General features: G+C 49.1%; 5 protein-coding genes across 5 annotated transcripts; 2 read left to right on the top strand and 3 right to left on the bottom strand.

Annotated features, from left to right (window-relative positions):
- Window positions 1-65: 65 nt before the first annotated feature.
- On the bottom strand, window positions 66-1,841 carry HER10_EVM0010788 (retrograde regulation protein 2; the record flags this gene model as incomplete). The annotated part of the gene is made up of 5 exons (XM_035480237.1): window positions 66-118; window positions 183-754; window positions 816-1,318; window positions 1,374-1,478; window positions 1,575-1,841. 5 exons carry the CDS (start codon window positions 1,839-1,841, stop codon window positions 66-68), a joined length of 1,500 nt encoding a protein of 499 aa, XP_035336512.1.
- Window positions 1,842-3,227: 1,386 nt separating this feature from the next.
- On the top strand, window positions 3,228-4,315 carry HER10_EVM0003075 (uncharacterized protein; the record flags this gene model as incomplete). The annotated part of the gene is made up of 5 exons (XM_035472761.1): window positions 3,228-3,242; window positions 3,300-3,511; window positions 3,566-4,076; window positions 4,143-4,208; window positions 4,271-4,315. 5 exons carry the CDS (start codon window positions 3,228-3,230, stop codon window positions 4,313-4,315), a joined length of 849 nt encoding a protein of 282 aa, XP_035335807.1.
- A 426-nt stretch (window positions 4,316-4,741) lies between these two features.
- Window positions 4,742-7,805, top strand: HER10_EVM0011071 (FAD-binding domain containing protein; the record flags this gene model as incomplete). Its single annotated transcript, XM_035480513.1, has 6 exons — window positions 4,742-4,831; window positions 5,097-5,419; window positions 5,483-5,754; window positions 5,808-6,178; window positions 6,239-6,984; window positions 7,037-7,805. The coding sequence occupies 6 exons, from the start codon at window positions 4,742-4,744 to the stop codon at window positions 7,803-7,805; spliced, it is 2,571 nt and encodes an 856-aa protein (XP_035336535.1).
- Window positions 7,806-8,303: 498 nt separating this feature from the next.
- HER10_EVM0007977 (15-hydroxyprostaglandin dehydrogenase) lies at window positions 8,304-9,542 on the bottom strand (the record flags this gene model as incomplete). The annotated part of the gene is made up of 6 exons (XM_035477515.1): window positions 8,304-8,583; window positions 8,637-8,725; window positions 8,874-9,060; window positions 9,112-9,147; window positions 9,217-9,446; window positions 9,504-9,542. 6 exons carry the CDS (start codon window positions 9,540-9,542, stop codon window positions 8,304-8,306), a joined length of 861 nt encoding a protein of 286 aa, XP_035336266.1.
- Window positions 9,543-11,551: 2,009 nt separating this feature from the next.
- Window positions 11,552-12,554, bottom strand: HER10_EVM0002926 (uncharacterized protein; the record flags this gene model as incomplete). Its single annotated transcript, XM_035472617.1, has 2 exons — window positions 11,552-11,618; window positions 11,680-12,554. 2 exons carry the CDS (start codon window positions 12,552-12,554, stop codon window positions 11,552-11,554), a joined length of 942 nt encoding a protein of 313 aa, XP_035335792.1.
- Between the last annotated feature and the right edge of the window lie 246 nt (window positions 12,555-12,800).

Here is a 12,800-nt window from a genome sequence, read left to right as displayed (position 1 = left end):
AGGAGTAGTGTCTTATACAAGAATTCTGGACCCTTACAGTGGTCTTGCTGCTGGCCAATTTCCTCTCACAGCACGTATCTATATAACGGAGAACGATCGCCGAGATCAAGTAGCTCTTCTTATTGTGGAATCAAGAGTCAGTCTTCGCTCTGTTGAAACCGTCACTACAAGTTGCCACATACCTTGGGTGTAATGCGCTCTGACCTCTGCCTCTGAGATCATGTTCCTCTTCTTGTTTTCCCGATCGTATGCAAAGCGCAGGATCAGAGTGCAACAAATTGCCAGCGATAGGCAGGCCACCGAAACCCCATACCCCGTCCAGTAGTGAGGCGCTTCTTCAGTCATGTAAATATTGGACCCGATCATGCCACCCAGGTTGCCCATCATGACACTGATGGCAATACCCGTTGCCCGCTTCCACGTGGGCGACAGGTTGTTGGAGACCCAAGACACCAGAGAGATGACTGCTGGATACATGCCGGCTGGCAGCGCAAAGAGAAATGCATACGTCAGGCCTGGATATTTGGGGTGAGGAATGGTCAGAAGGCCAACGCAGCCGACAAGAGAGATGCTATAGGACAGAGCAACAAATTTCCATCGTCTCTGGTGACGGTCAGCGATCCAGGATACGAGAAGAGTTGCTAATGTGCCGACTGCATAAACAGGAATAGTCAGTAGCTGTGCTTGAGCTGAGCTGTATCCCAGTTGGTGGATGATGGTCGGCACCGTAAAGATGAATCCATAGATTGGCACCCTAGTATCCAACACGTCGTGTTAACAATGACTGATCCCAACGGCTCAGGACTGAGACTCACGTGTTACCCCAATAGATGAAGACGGTGAACCAGATCTTCCAGTCCGTGAAGGCGGCCTTGAGATACATCCACTTGAAGCCCTCTGATGTCTTTACCATACCCGCAGTCGTACCAGCGTCTTGCTCCAAGCGTGTCTTGATCAACGCTTTTTCCCCGGACGTAAGGAAGGACGCCGTCTCGGGCGAGTCTGGCAGCGTCCAGGGCAACGTCATGCCGACCACGGAGGTGAAGATACCTTCGACGACGAAGATCCATCGCCATCCCTCCAAGCCACCCAGACCATCCATCTTCTCCAGTGCAAATGCCAACAACCCGGAAAAGGCACCAGCTAGCGACGCAGCTGAGAAGAAGATTGAGAGACGCCACTGAAGTTCGAAGCGACAATACCACTCGCTGAGGAGATAGCTAGCCGCCGGAAAGAAGCCAGCTTCACACACGCCCAAGACGATTCGCGCGGCCATTAATGAGTGGTAGCCGGTGACGAAGCCTGTGCCGACCACCACCTACTTCTTGCATTAGAGAGAAGCGGAAGGGTCATTTGCTTGTGCAAGAACTTACTGAGCCCCATGAGACAACCAATATGGCCATCCAGATAGAAGGCCTCATAAGCTTTAGCACGAGATTGCTGGGTACTTCGAAAATAGTGTAAGGAATGAAAAAAAGCTGTAGATAATACGTGAGCAGACGAGCCTAAAGGAGAACAGGGACAATAGCAGGTGCACATGGGAGAACATAGACAAGGAAAATGAGCACTGATACCGTCAAAACAAGGTTGTACTGCTTGCTACTGAGGCCTAGATCTTGATTCATTCCTGCCACCTTTGCGTTGCCGATGTTGCCTCGGTCGAGGTAGGAGAGAATATAGAGCAGCGTCAACATGGGAAGCAGTCTCCAATCTATCTTGCGCAAGACCCTCTGAGTAGACTTATCGTTGTATCGGGGCAAATTGCTCTCATCTATACCAGTAAGGTCCTGAATGGAGCCAACACGACCTTCGAGATGCTCAGAAGTAATCTTATTGTCCATAACGGTATATTGCTGCTTCAACCTTCGGCAAAGATGGCTCTGAAGCCAGGTTTCTTATGATAAAGAACGAAGACAAGGTTTGCAGGGTTTGCAGAAAGTTTAAATAGATGTGCAAAAGAAATTGGTATTGAAAAGGTAGTAGCGCTACTTTTTTATAAAATCATTACCAGCAAATTCCTTTTCTCATAAAATCCCTACTACCAATAGGGTGTTAGACAATGCGAAAAGAATCCCCAGTATTTGCTCGCACGAGAGATCGCGCCACTTGGCCATCCAGGAAGCTCAAGGATGATAGTATGCACGATAGCCGAGAATAGCTTATCCGACTCTCCGAGCAAACGCGTCCAAGAACCAGTTTGCGAACAAGAATTTAAAAAGGTCGTTTACAAGGGAACGTCAGTTAGCCTCGGGTACAGCTAAACCACGACAAAAACTCCCCTCGGGGGTTGCGGTAATCTGCAGCCAAGCCCTCCAATGCTGCCAGTGAGGGGTTGTTAAAGGAACATGACAGCGTTTGTTCTGCGTGCAACATAATTGAAAATACTCATCAACGATAAAATTAGATCCAAGGAAACATCATGGATCTCCCGATTGAATCATACGACAAGCTTTTCATCAATGGCGAATATGTTGCCGCAAAGTCAACTAAAACATTGGAACTCAGAAACCCAACCGAGAACTCTCTTGTCACCAACAAGGTGCCTGTAGCAGGGGAGAAAGATGTCGATATTGCGGTGAGCTATGCTGAAGAGGCATTTAACGGCCCTTGGAGCCAGTTCTCTGCCTCTCAGAGGTCCGCCTGTCTACGAAAACTAGCTGATCTGTTGGAAACGAAAACGGAACCCATCCTCAAGCTTGACAGCCTTTCGGTTGGACACCCCGTATCTCTGACTCCTAAGAGAGAGAATGGCTACATAAAGGCGTGTCTACTATATTACGGTACGCAGACCCCCCTTTTCAATTATTTAAAATGAAATGTGACATTATGGCTGACCTGTCTGGTTTTCTCAGCTGGGTGGACCGACAAGCAACGTGGTGACTACTTCCCCGCTGACGATGGCTTCGTGAAGCTCGTCAGACATGAGCCTTTGGGGTGAGCAATTGTTCTTCTTGAACTTGATTCAGAGACGCAAGCTGCTGCTGACATCTCGGCCTCGTGAAAGCGTTTGCGCGGCAATTAATCCGTACAATGCCCCTGTTTCGACGTTCATCTTGAAGGCCGCGCCTTGCTTGGCCACCGGCAATGTCTTGATAGTGAAGCCTTCTGAGAAGTCTCCTCTTGGATCGTTGGCTATTGCTGCACTATTTGAAGAGGCGGGATTCCCGAAAGGAGTCGTGCAAGTACTTAGCGGTGACGGGTCCACTGGTGCCTTGCTAGCATCCCATATGCGTGTCAGAAAGGTTCGTTGAGAAGCTGATCGAGTTTCTGCATGACGAGATACTGACATTCGAGGATAGGTGAGCTTCACCGGCAGCATCGGCACTGGGCGAAAGATCCAAGAAATGGCGGCTCGAAGCAACCTCAAGAGAGTCACGTTAGAGCTTGGTATGTGGTCCAAGGACTTTGTGGCCGTTCACAGTATTCTTGATATGCTTCTGACTCGAAGGATAGGTGGAAAGAGCCCGGCGATCGTTTTTGATGACGCCAACATCGAAAATGCCTTGACATGGTGGGCTCATGCATTCTAATTCCAATCCAAGCTCTTACTAATCTTTCGTCAAAGGACAATCAACGGCATCTTGACAAGATCGGGCCAGGTCTGCGTTGCGGCGTCACGACTTTACGTACAGGACACAATTGCAGACGGCTTCATCAAAACCTACGTGGAGAAGATGAAAGCAGCTACCAGTGAGATGGGGGATCCACTGGACCCAAGCGTGTCAATGGGCCCCTTGGCCGACTCTTTGGCGTTCGAAAAGGTGAAGGCAATGATCGCCCGCGGTAGAGAGGAAGCCGAACTCGTAGTGGGTGGTGCGCAAGTCGGTGAAGATGGGTTCTTCATGCAGCCAACGGTCTTTCTGAACCCTAAACCGGACGCTCAGGTGCTGACGGAAGAGGTATTTGGACCCGTTGCTGTGGTGCAGACATTCAAGACAGAGGGAGAAGTGATCAAATTGGCCAACGATACTGAGTATGGTCTGATGGCTGGTGTCTTTACCAAAGACATCAACCGAGCGTTGAGAGTGTCTTCTCGGGTTGAGTCGGGCGTTGTTGGAATCAATTGCATAAGCGTGGTAAGCCATGGAGCTGTGATAAGTGTGCGGAGGGTTCAAAGTGATTGACGCTAACCAACCATGCAGATGAACCTTCAGGTTCCGTTCGGTGGTAAGAAGGGATCGGGCATCGGGCGCGAGTTTGGTGAATATGTAAGTCTTGCCGACGCAGAAAGAAATTCCGGAAACAAATGATTAATAATGGAGCTTCTTAGGCACTGCGGTGTTTCACCGAGCCCAAAACCGTTTTGATCAAGTAAGTCGTACCATGTTGAACAATTTGGGGGCGTATTTTTAACCAGCAGTAGCATGAATGCCTGAGGTACGATATGGCTCAAAGTAATTAGGATAAGCCGAGTTAATTACCCAGGCAATACAATGCGTATAGGAGCCCAGCAAGTTTAGATTGGTCTTCTGATGAGGGGTGAATAATTGGTATCTAGCAGACTATGTAGTTCACTTGAAGTTTCGATTTGCGTCCCGTTACAGACTCTGTAGCTTTGAAGGCTCTTCTGAATTTTGAGATGACCCAATATCGGTCACTGTGAAATACTCCTTCCAGAACAGACTGTGCAAAGCTATCGCGAGTCACAAAAAAGACATCAATGAATAAGAATTCTTTCCGAGACCGATCTCTCCGACCGACGACCTGGCAGACATCTACATTCGCAGAGAGATTGCCAGAGATGGCCGAGGGCCGAGCCGGTGGAGGGAGCAAGAGAAATTTGGGGCGCCTCAATGGTACATCCCCTGGAGTCGATTTCGATAGCCGCCGGGTAACTTTCAATGGCAATCAAGGGATTTTTCGAGGACGACTTCACCCATCCTAGAGAACAAAGCGAGGGGCATAGAAATCACGTCTACTGAAATTGAATCAGACAAAACAGTACTTCGACGTTTTATAATTAGCCCTTGTATTCACGTATTTCATTCGTATCTCTCATTATCAACTTGTCTGCTCATAAAGTCCTGAAACCACAAAAGTTATCAGTCCTCATCCGCCCTTCAGTTGGGAGGCAGTGTTGTATCGAATCCATCTAGCCCGACCTTCGAAAAATTGCCATGGCTCAACACAAACCGTTCAAGGTGGTAATTGTAGGCGGTAGCATTGCTGGTCTCACCCTCGCCAATATGCTCCAAGTCAACAACATCGACTTTGTCGTCCTGGAGAGGCACCCAAATATTGCGCCCCAAGTGGGAGCCAGCATCGGTCTTCTTCCCCATGGCAATAGAATACTTGACCAGCTGGGAGTTTTTGATACGCTGATGGCCTTGTCAACGCCTGTGGACACATTCACGTTTCGTAACGACTCTGGGCATCAGATAGCGGCATGCCGTGACGTGAACCACTCGTTCTGCCAAAGGTAAATATAACAGCTCTTCATTGCGCCATGCAAATGTATTTGACAGTGACTAAAAGATACCAGACACGGCTTCCCCATCGCGTTCTTGGATCGCCAAACTGTGCTGCAGGTCTTATATGACAACATCCGCGACAAATCCAAGATATTTACCAGCAAGCGGGTCACCAAGATTGAGCTCAGCGAACACGACAGCAGTGCTTTCACGGCCGACGGGCTTGAATACACTGGAGATATTGTGATCGGTGCCGATGGTATTCACAGCACCGTCAGACACGAGATGAAGAGGCTCTCCAGGAAGCTCAATCCAGGAGTGTTCTCTGAGTCTGAAGAACAAGGTGAGCACGCACTTTTACCTATCAATGAGAGACCACGCTCAGCAATGTGACAGAAGTGGCTTGTGACTACCAATGCATATTTGGCATTTCCAAATCGTGCCCTGGGGTCAATCCTGGTGATATGAACTCCGTTTTCCGTGACAAGGCCTCGTACCTCGTCATTGGAGGCTCCAAGGGCCGTACGTACTGGTTTCGCTTTCAAAAGTTCCATAAGAGACTTTACGGTTCTGAAGTTCCTCGATACACCGAGAGAGAGGTAGAAGAGGCGGTGGCGACCTTTTCAAATGAGTACATACTTCCTGGCGTCCAGATGTCGGAACTCATTCGGAACAAAGTTAGCGTATCCATGACGCCGCTTGCGGAGCATGTCTACAGTACATGGCATATTGGAAGAGCGACAACTGTCGGTGACTCGTGCCACAAGGTAAGTTCAAGACCTTGAGTAAACCTTGTACGAGCTTGTCAAACTGACATAAATCCCTAGTTCCACCCGATTGGCGGCCATGGAGGCAATGCCGCTATCGAAACAGCGGCGTGTCTCACGAATCTGCTTGTCGAGAATTTGAAGGCTTCGTCTACGGGGCGCTTGACCACCTACCAGCTGGATGAAATCTTCAATCGCGTGCAAACTACTCGCCATCGGCGGACTATTGACATTATGAAGTATTCCCACAACCAGCAGCTCACCGAAGCGCTGGATAGTGGGTTTAGAAGATTTACGGCTTTCTATCTTCTTCCACTTATCGATAAGGAAGACGTCACGTTTAACTTCTCGTGCCAAATCCCAGCGAGCGAGAAACTTAACATGCTTCCCATTCGGCGAGAAGAGAGGCTGGTTCCTTTCAAGGATGATCTTCTACGTGAGCCTAAGACACGAGGTCCTCTGAAGTGGCTATTCATCTTCCTTTACGTTTCTCTGGCCGTCACCGTCTACTACGGCATGTGGATTCTTCCCAAGAGTTGGGACTTGATACCACTCGTGGAGAAAGTCATAGCGACGGGAAAATTCGAGTGGGACGCCTCGTTCAAGCTTGTAACATCATACACCGGGGTATCTGCTCTCGACCAATACTTTGTTTTCCTGGCTGTCATTTTCATGCCAGGTCTTCGGGGGCAGAACTCGAGCTTCGGGATGATGCAGGTCTACTTTCTGGGCCTTATCGGTCAACCGATCTGCATATGGACGGTAGAATCGTTCCGAAAACGTAACGCCCTGACTTTGTTGGCTTTGTAAGTCCTCACTACATACGAGGCCACGAAGGCTTTACTAATTTTGTTACAGCCCGAGCCTTTGGTTTATCCTCTTTCAGTCAACGGGAATCGGCTTCTTCATGCCTCTTTACTACGCTGTGTACACGTGGATCTCGGATGTAGAGCCATACTGGTGGCCTTTGCGCAGGGCAGTGCCCATCCACTACGCCAAGGCTCTTCTCCCTTCCACTTTGCTTGGATACTTCCTGCCGACGGTGCTGATGTTCTTTCCATGGCATGAGGCTGAGACGGCCCAATACTGGGAGACCTTTTGGCAGCCGTCTCCATGTTACGTCCCTCTGATTACAATGCTCTTAGGCACGATCTACCGCTGGCAGAGACCTCTTGGCGAAGAAGAAAAACGATTACCACGCGCCAAAGACGAACCCACTGATGTCGCACCCCTCAAGCAGCTCTATCTTGTCACAGGCTCGCTTGGTGTCTTGTTGCACTGGTATGTGCTACTGACTATTCTGGGTAGTCCCGCTGTGTCCTTCGCTGCAGTGTTTTTCCCGACGTATTCCGTCAGCCCAATGCCCCTGGATCAAGCGTTTCTAAACATTTTTGTGGTCGACTTTTGGGGGTTCTTTATTGCTTCGTATGTATGGTGCGTCGGCGCCGTGTGGGACCTGAGGCGAGTTGGCCGGACCGACGTCAACGTTGTCAATGCATCTTTCATCGTTCTCGTTGCTCACTTGGGTCTCGGGCCAGGGGCAGCTATGTCAGCCGTTTGGTATTGGAGAGAGGAGTGTATGGCTATTTGTTTGTTCCCAACGGCTAGAAAATTGCACAGCGAGTAGTATGTATTCACAAGCATTTCTCATTGGTCAACTACCCGTAAATTCGATTAATCAAGTTGAAATCAACTATGCAGACGATCAACGATATCTCATCAAGTCCTAAATAGCGGCAGTACATCACCTTAGTGCTAGCAAATTACGTATTATTTCTTGGCATCCGTACCACTGTAGTCTCAACTCGTTCTAATATGCTTAATTAAGAAAGTCAGACAGGGATCAGCGTTAACGAGAACCGGAGATGGATGTCCTGTTGCTGTACAATACTTGACGGGATAGCTGGTGTGTAATCAGATAGGAGCTACAAGTAGACGATACTTCCGGATATGACGAAGAGGACCCATGACTAAAACGATTGGTTGATCACGATTGTGTCTACATAAGATAATCTACCTACATATTTGTGTAGACCAAATCAAAAAGCACCCTTTACTGCACTGTACTGAAAAGTCACACCGCGAGCAAATCATAATATAGTGCTCCGTCCATGCATCATGCCATTCAAAGCTTCGCAAACACCCCAGAACCCTTCTCAGCAGTTGAAGATGCTTTTGTCTGCACAGGATTGGCAGCGTCAGGTAGTCCCGACGGCTCATGGTGAATCTGATGGAAGATTGGATCCCAGACAAAACAAGCGCGTGTAGACGTCTCGCCGTTCAAGGGTTCAGGGTCAGGGGTCAGAAGAACCTTGTCAATTGAACACTCCAGAGCTGCACCTGATAGCGACTCATCTGTGATAATTCTGTTCAGGGCGTTGACAACGGTTGACATTGGGGTGATGCTGCTACTGTTAGTATCAAGGCTGCAGTCTTAATCTACAGCATTGGCACTCACCCTGATCCAGCGGCCGCCGCCATAGCTGCGGGCATCAGTGGGGTTGCGATTGACCCTGGACGAATGCAGTTGATGCGGATGTTTTCTTTCTGATAGGACTGTGAGCAGATGATTTACGTGAAATTATAAAAGCTTTACCTACCATCTGTAGAATTTGAGCGCTGGCGCGGACAAATTGCCAGACCTAATGGCCGCGTAAGTAGTGCGTCAAGGGGTCAAGATCTAGAGGTCGCTTACCGCTGCCTTGCTGCCACTGTACTCAGGAAATCCTCGATGGGGATAAAGACTAGCGGCGCTCGCAGTGGCGACAATCGTCCCGCCCGGCACCTTGTTCTTTCTCATGAAATGAATCGCCAGCTGGGTTCCGTAGTAAACCCCCTTCACGTTGATGTCTGTGCACTTAAGATTCGGCTTCGGAGGGATGCTGGATGACTTGTGAGATGGTATGAAATCGGAGAGAATCTGAGAAGCTTACACATCAGAATGTCGATGATTCAATATGTACAGTGAACTGGTGGAAGGGGTGTTAGCTCGCAACGTCTAGGTACCTAAGAAATATGGTTCGCTCAAGCCAACTTACCTTTGGTCAAAGATACCAGCATTGGTACACACCAGGTCGAGGCGGCCATATTTGTCCCAAGTTTTCTGGAAGCATCTCGCCTGGCTCTCGTACTCCGCGACATCAACCTGATGGAAGACGACGGCATCCCCAAGCTTTTTAATTAGATCCGAATTGGGCTTGATATCGAACATGGCAACTCGCCAGCCTTTCCTGACAAGATCCAGGGTAAAGGCTTCGCCTATGCCTGACTATGAGAAGTTATCAGTCACAGAAAAGAAGGCAAAGAAGGCCGGAAAACGACGTACACAGGCCCCAGTGATGATTGCGACGGGCTCCGATGTCATTGTGAGGTTTATATCCGGCATAGACAAGTATCAAGGGTTACAGACGAAAAGTGGTCTTAGAAGCCGCTTTTGAGGTGTTGATCAGGCTCTCTCAAGGACAGCTTGGTTGCTTCCAGCCTCATTGATCACAACTCCTTCTTTTAGGGACATGTAATGGTCCTTAAGTGGGAAAATGGCCGCAATCTTATGGAGGCAGAATGGGTTGCCGAGTTGCCAAATTGCTTTTTCCAGGGAGATCATAGATGGACCGGGGCTATTTGCCCCTCGGTCAGGTCAGATTGCCGCAGCGTCTTTCGCTATGACATGACCTTGACGGCGATTCGTTCTATCCCATCGGCTGCTGACATGCATCTTGTGGTCTTGGACTTGGTACTGATGGCTGGTAGGGCCCGTGGTTTTCACTCCAAACAGGTTGATATCTCGTCAGATGTGGAGAAAACAGGGACCTCAAAGACCTCAATTGGGCTTTCTGCATTCCATGGCAATGCGATATCATCTATTTGTGGTTGCAACCGGAACAGTTCTCTATTTCTTTTTCTATTTCTTTTCTTCTTGCGATCTTTGTAATGCACCTGAGAACCAAGAGAGGGAAGACACTACCTCAGCCGTGGGGTTTTCCAGGCTTACTTAAACAAATGCATATTACATGTAGTTCCCAGCACGAACAATCACTGCTTTCACTCATTACAACTGAAGTAGTGGCATGTGGTCTTGAAACCTGTGGCCACACTTGATACCACGGCTAAGACAACCCTGCCTCTGGCCTGGGCCGCTCAGAAGGGCAGTACTTTGAAGCTAGTAAATTTCCTTCAGACCAAAAAGCCGTTCTTTCGGGACCAATAGTCCTGGATCGACCGGCTTGCAAGCCTGGTTGATAGCCGAGGGAGGGTCGGGGCCCCGCATCAACTACCGGTGCAGCGAGTCCTCAATTCCTTGAGTCCGGTCATCCGGACACGGGGGCTTAATGAGCAACACAACAGAGGTTGAGTGCGTCAGTGTGAGATTCTCAGCCTAGCGTAATGAACTTCAACCTGAGGGTTGGTTTATCTCATGCATCACCGTAAATGATGGAAACAACAAATCACACTGAGGCATGGGGTCTATGTGGCTATCCTGGGCCTCCCTACCCGCAGTGGGAGACGGTGGCACAGAGTCAGATGCTCGTTGACGAGAGGTAAAACAAGGTAGATGGTCTTCGATACCAGAGATTAGAAGATTCCCGGATCGGTCAGCTCCTCTTTTGACTGATGCTCCGGTTCCTGGGCGTGATACCATTACATCGCGGAAAAGTGTAGCCGTGCGGGATGGGACAGGGATCATGATTCGAATCCACCAGCCAATTGGTTTCACCAAAGATCACACTCTCTACTTTGATATACACGAAGAATGTAATCTACCATCGTCTTAGATGAGGACTCATACGCTAAGTATTGATAGGCTAAACAGTTGGGTCACCTGAGACTGAGGAGGGCCAAAGCTGATAAGTTCAATGTGAATGTCACCTGGAAGCTCTATGCCTTATATACGTACCCTGAGATGCAATCAACGGTTGAGTACCAGAAGAACATGGTGGAATGGATTGACAGGAAGAATCCACTATGGGAGGTATATAAGAAATCAAAGCTGCTAGAGGGAATGCGCATCATTGAGATATCTGCTCATGAAGACTGCTTCTCACCACTAAGTCTCCCGCCGTACAAACCATCAAAGGATTTTACATCATAGTCTCCCGATCTGCTTGTGTTCAAGTCGTCCTCTTGCCATTCCTCATTGACCCTCTCCGCCTTCTTATTCCGCTCGTTCTTGAGCTTATAATTCAACTGCATCTACTAAGATGACAATCCCCTATGCATATCGCCCAGATTTGGCTTGAGCCAGAGTAATTTTGTGAAAATATCTCCTCGCTTGACGACTGTGGTCATGTTCAGGGCCTAACATCAAGGCCCAAGGTTCGTCTTGTTGCTAAGCACAGGCCATCTCTGGTGGACCACTACGCCAGACAAACTCCCTTAAAACCCATAACCACGGTTCCTAATATTTTCGTTCATCAAGTCGGCGAGAAAAAGAGCAATAGCACTGTTTGCTGTCAGCTCCAACTTTGATTATTCGCTGCCTTGCGATCCAAGAATGCACTCACGAGTGGGGTCCTATTCGGAGAAAATAGGGCCAAAAGTCTCGGTAGAACCTCAAAAAGCCTTCTCGCCGGATGACCTGTGCAAAACAGTCGAATGTGCCAGAGTACGTTGGCAGACCTTTGGAATAAGCAGATGAGGGCTGGTTTTGCAAGCGTGTCTTGACGAAGTCGAATGGTAAGCTAACGATCGCCCCGGCGAACCCTGCAAATGAAGAAGCAACTGCAGTTAGGTTTCGCTTCGATAATTGAGTGTGCGTTTGCAGCTGATGTTTGGTCTCAGAAAAGAAGGCCAGTTGACCAAAATTAGTTGACATAGCTCTGATGACGGTCGGCGATACGCCCTTCCAGAGGCTCAAAACCCCTTCCTGTCTGGCTATGCGTCGAAGAGCATTGAAGGCAGACGTATACCGCTGCCGCTGCTCCACGGGTAACATGCCGTCGGCTTGCATCCGAATTAGAGCTACCTCTGTTGGATTTCCGATGAAAGCCGCAACGGCTCCAGCACTTAGCCCCGCGAGAGCCCGCCCGCCAAAACCAAGCACGGTCCCTTGCTCTTTGGCTCGGTCTTGGAGCCTTTGCTCCAAAGTTGAGAACAGCCCAAGTCGCAAGGTCCCATACACCAACTGTCTTAGTAGTCCCGCGGACAGGCCCTGATAGAGGTTGAAGATACCGTTTTGGAGCGTGATGGCTTTTGCTACTGACCATGGCGATGATCTGCCGAGACTTTGTTCCATTAGTTGCATGCGGACCTTGATCGTATCAATAGGCTGCACGCATGTGGTGGCAATCATGCCTGATGCGCATCCTGTTGCAAATGGAGCGCATACATCTACCAGGCCCCTTGATCGGTGTCCCTTTTCACGGAACGGGGAGGCCATAGCTTCTATCAATATGATTTGTCGGCAAAGAGATGGGAGACTCAAGAATGATTTACACTTCTGCCCAACGCCGGAGAAATTGAGTTATTGTCGTGAAGACTTGAAAAGAACTTGTCAGTGATATCCTACGACTGCAAAGGAGTAATTGACTGGAAACGCCATGTGCTGCAACCAGGCTCATGGTTGCTCGCGCCGGTTACTCAAGAGTTTGCCTCGGCTTCAAATCGTTACCCCAATCACAGTCAG

This window comes from Colletotrichum scovillei, assembly GCF_011075155.1.
Source record: "Colletotrichum scovillei strain TJNH1 chromosome Unknown Contig00003, whole genome shotgun sequence".
NCBI lineage: Eukaryota > Fungi > Ascomycota > Sordariomycetes > Glomerellales > Glomerellaceae > Colletotrichum > Colletotrichum scovillei.
The sequence above is the reverse complement of the archived record's forward strand: the minus strand, read 5'-3'. Positions and strand labels throughout refer to the sequence as shown.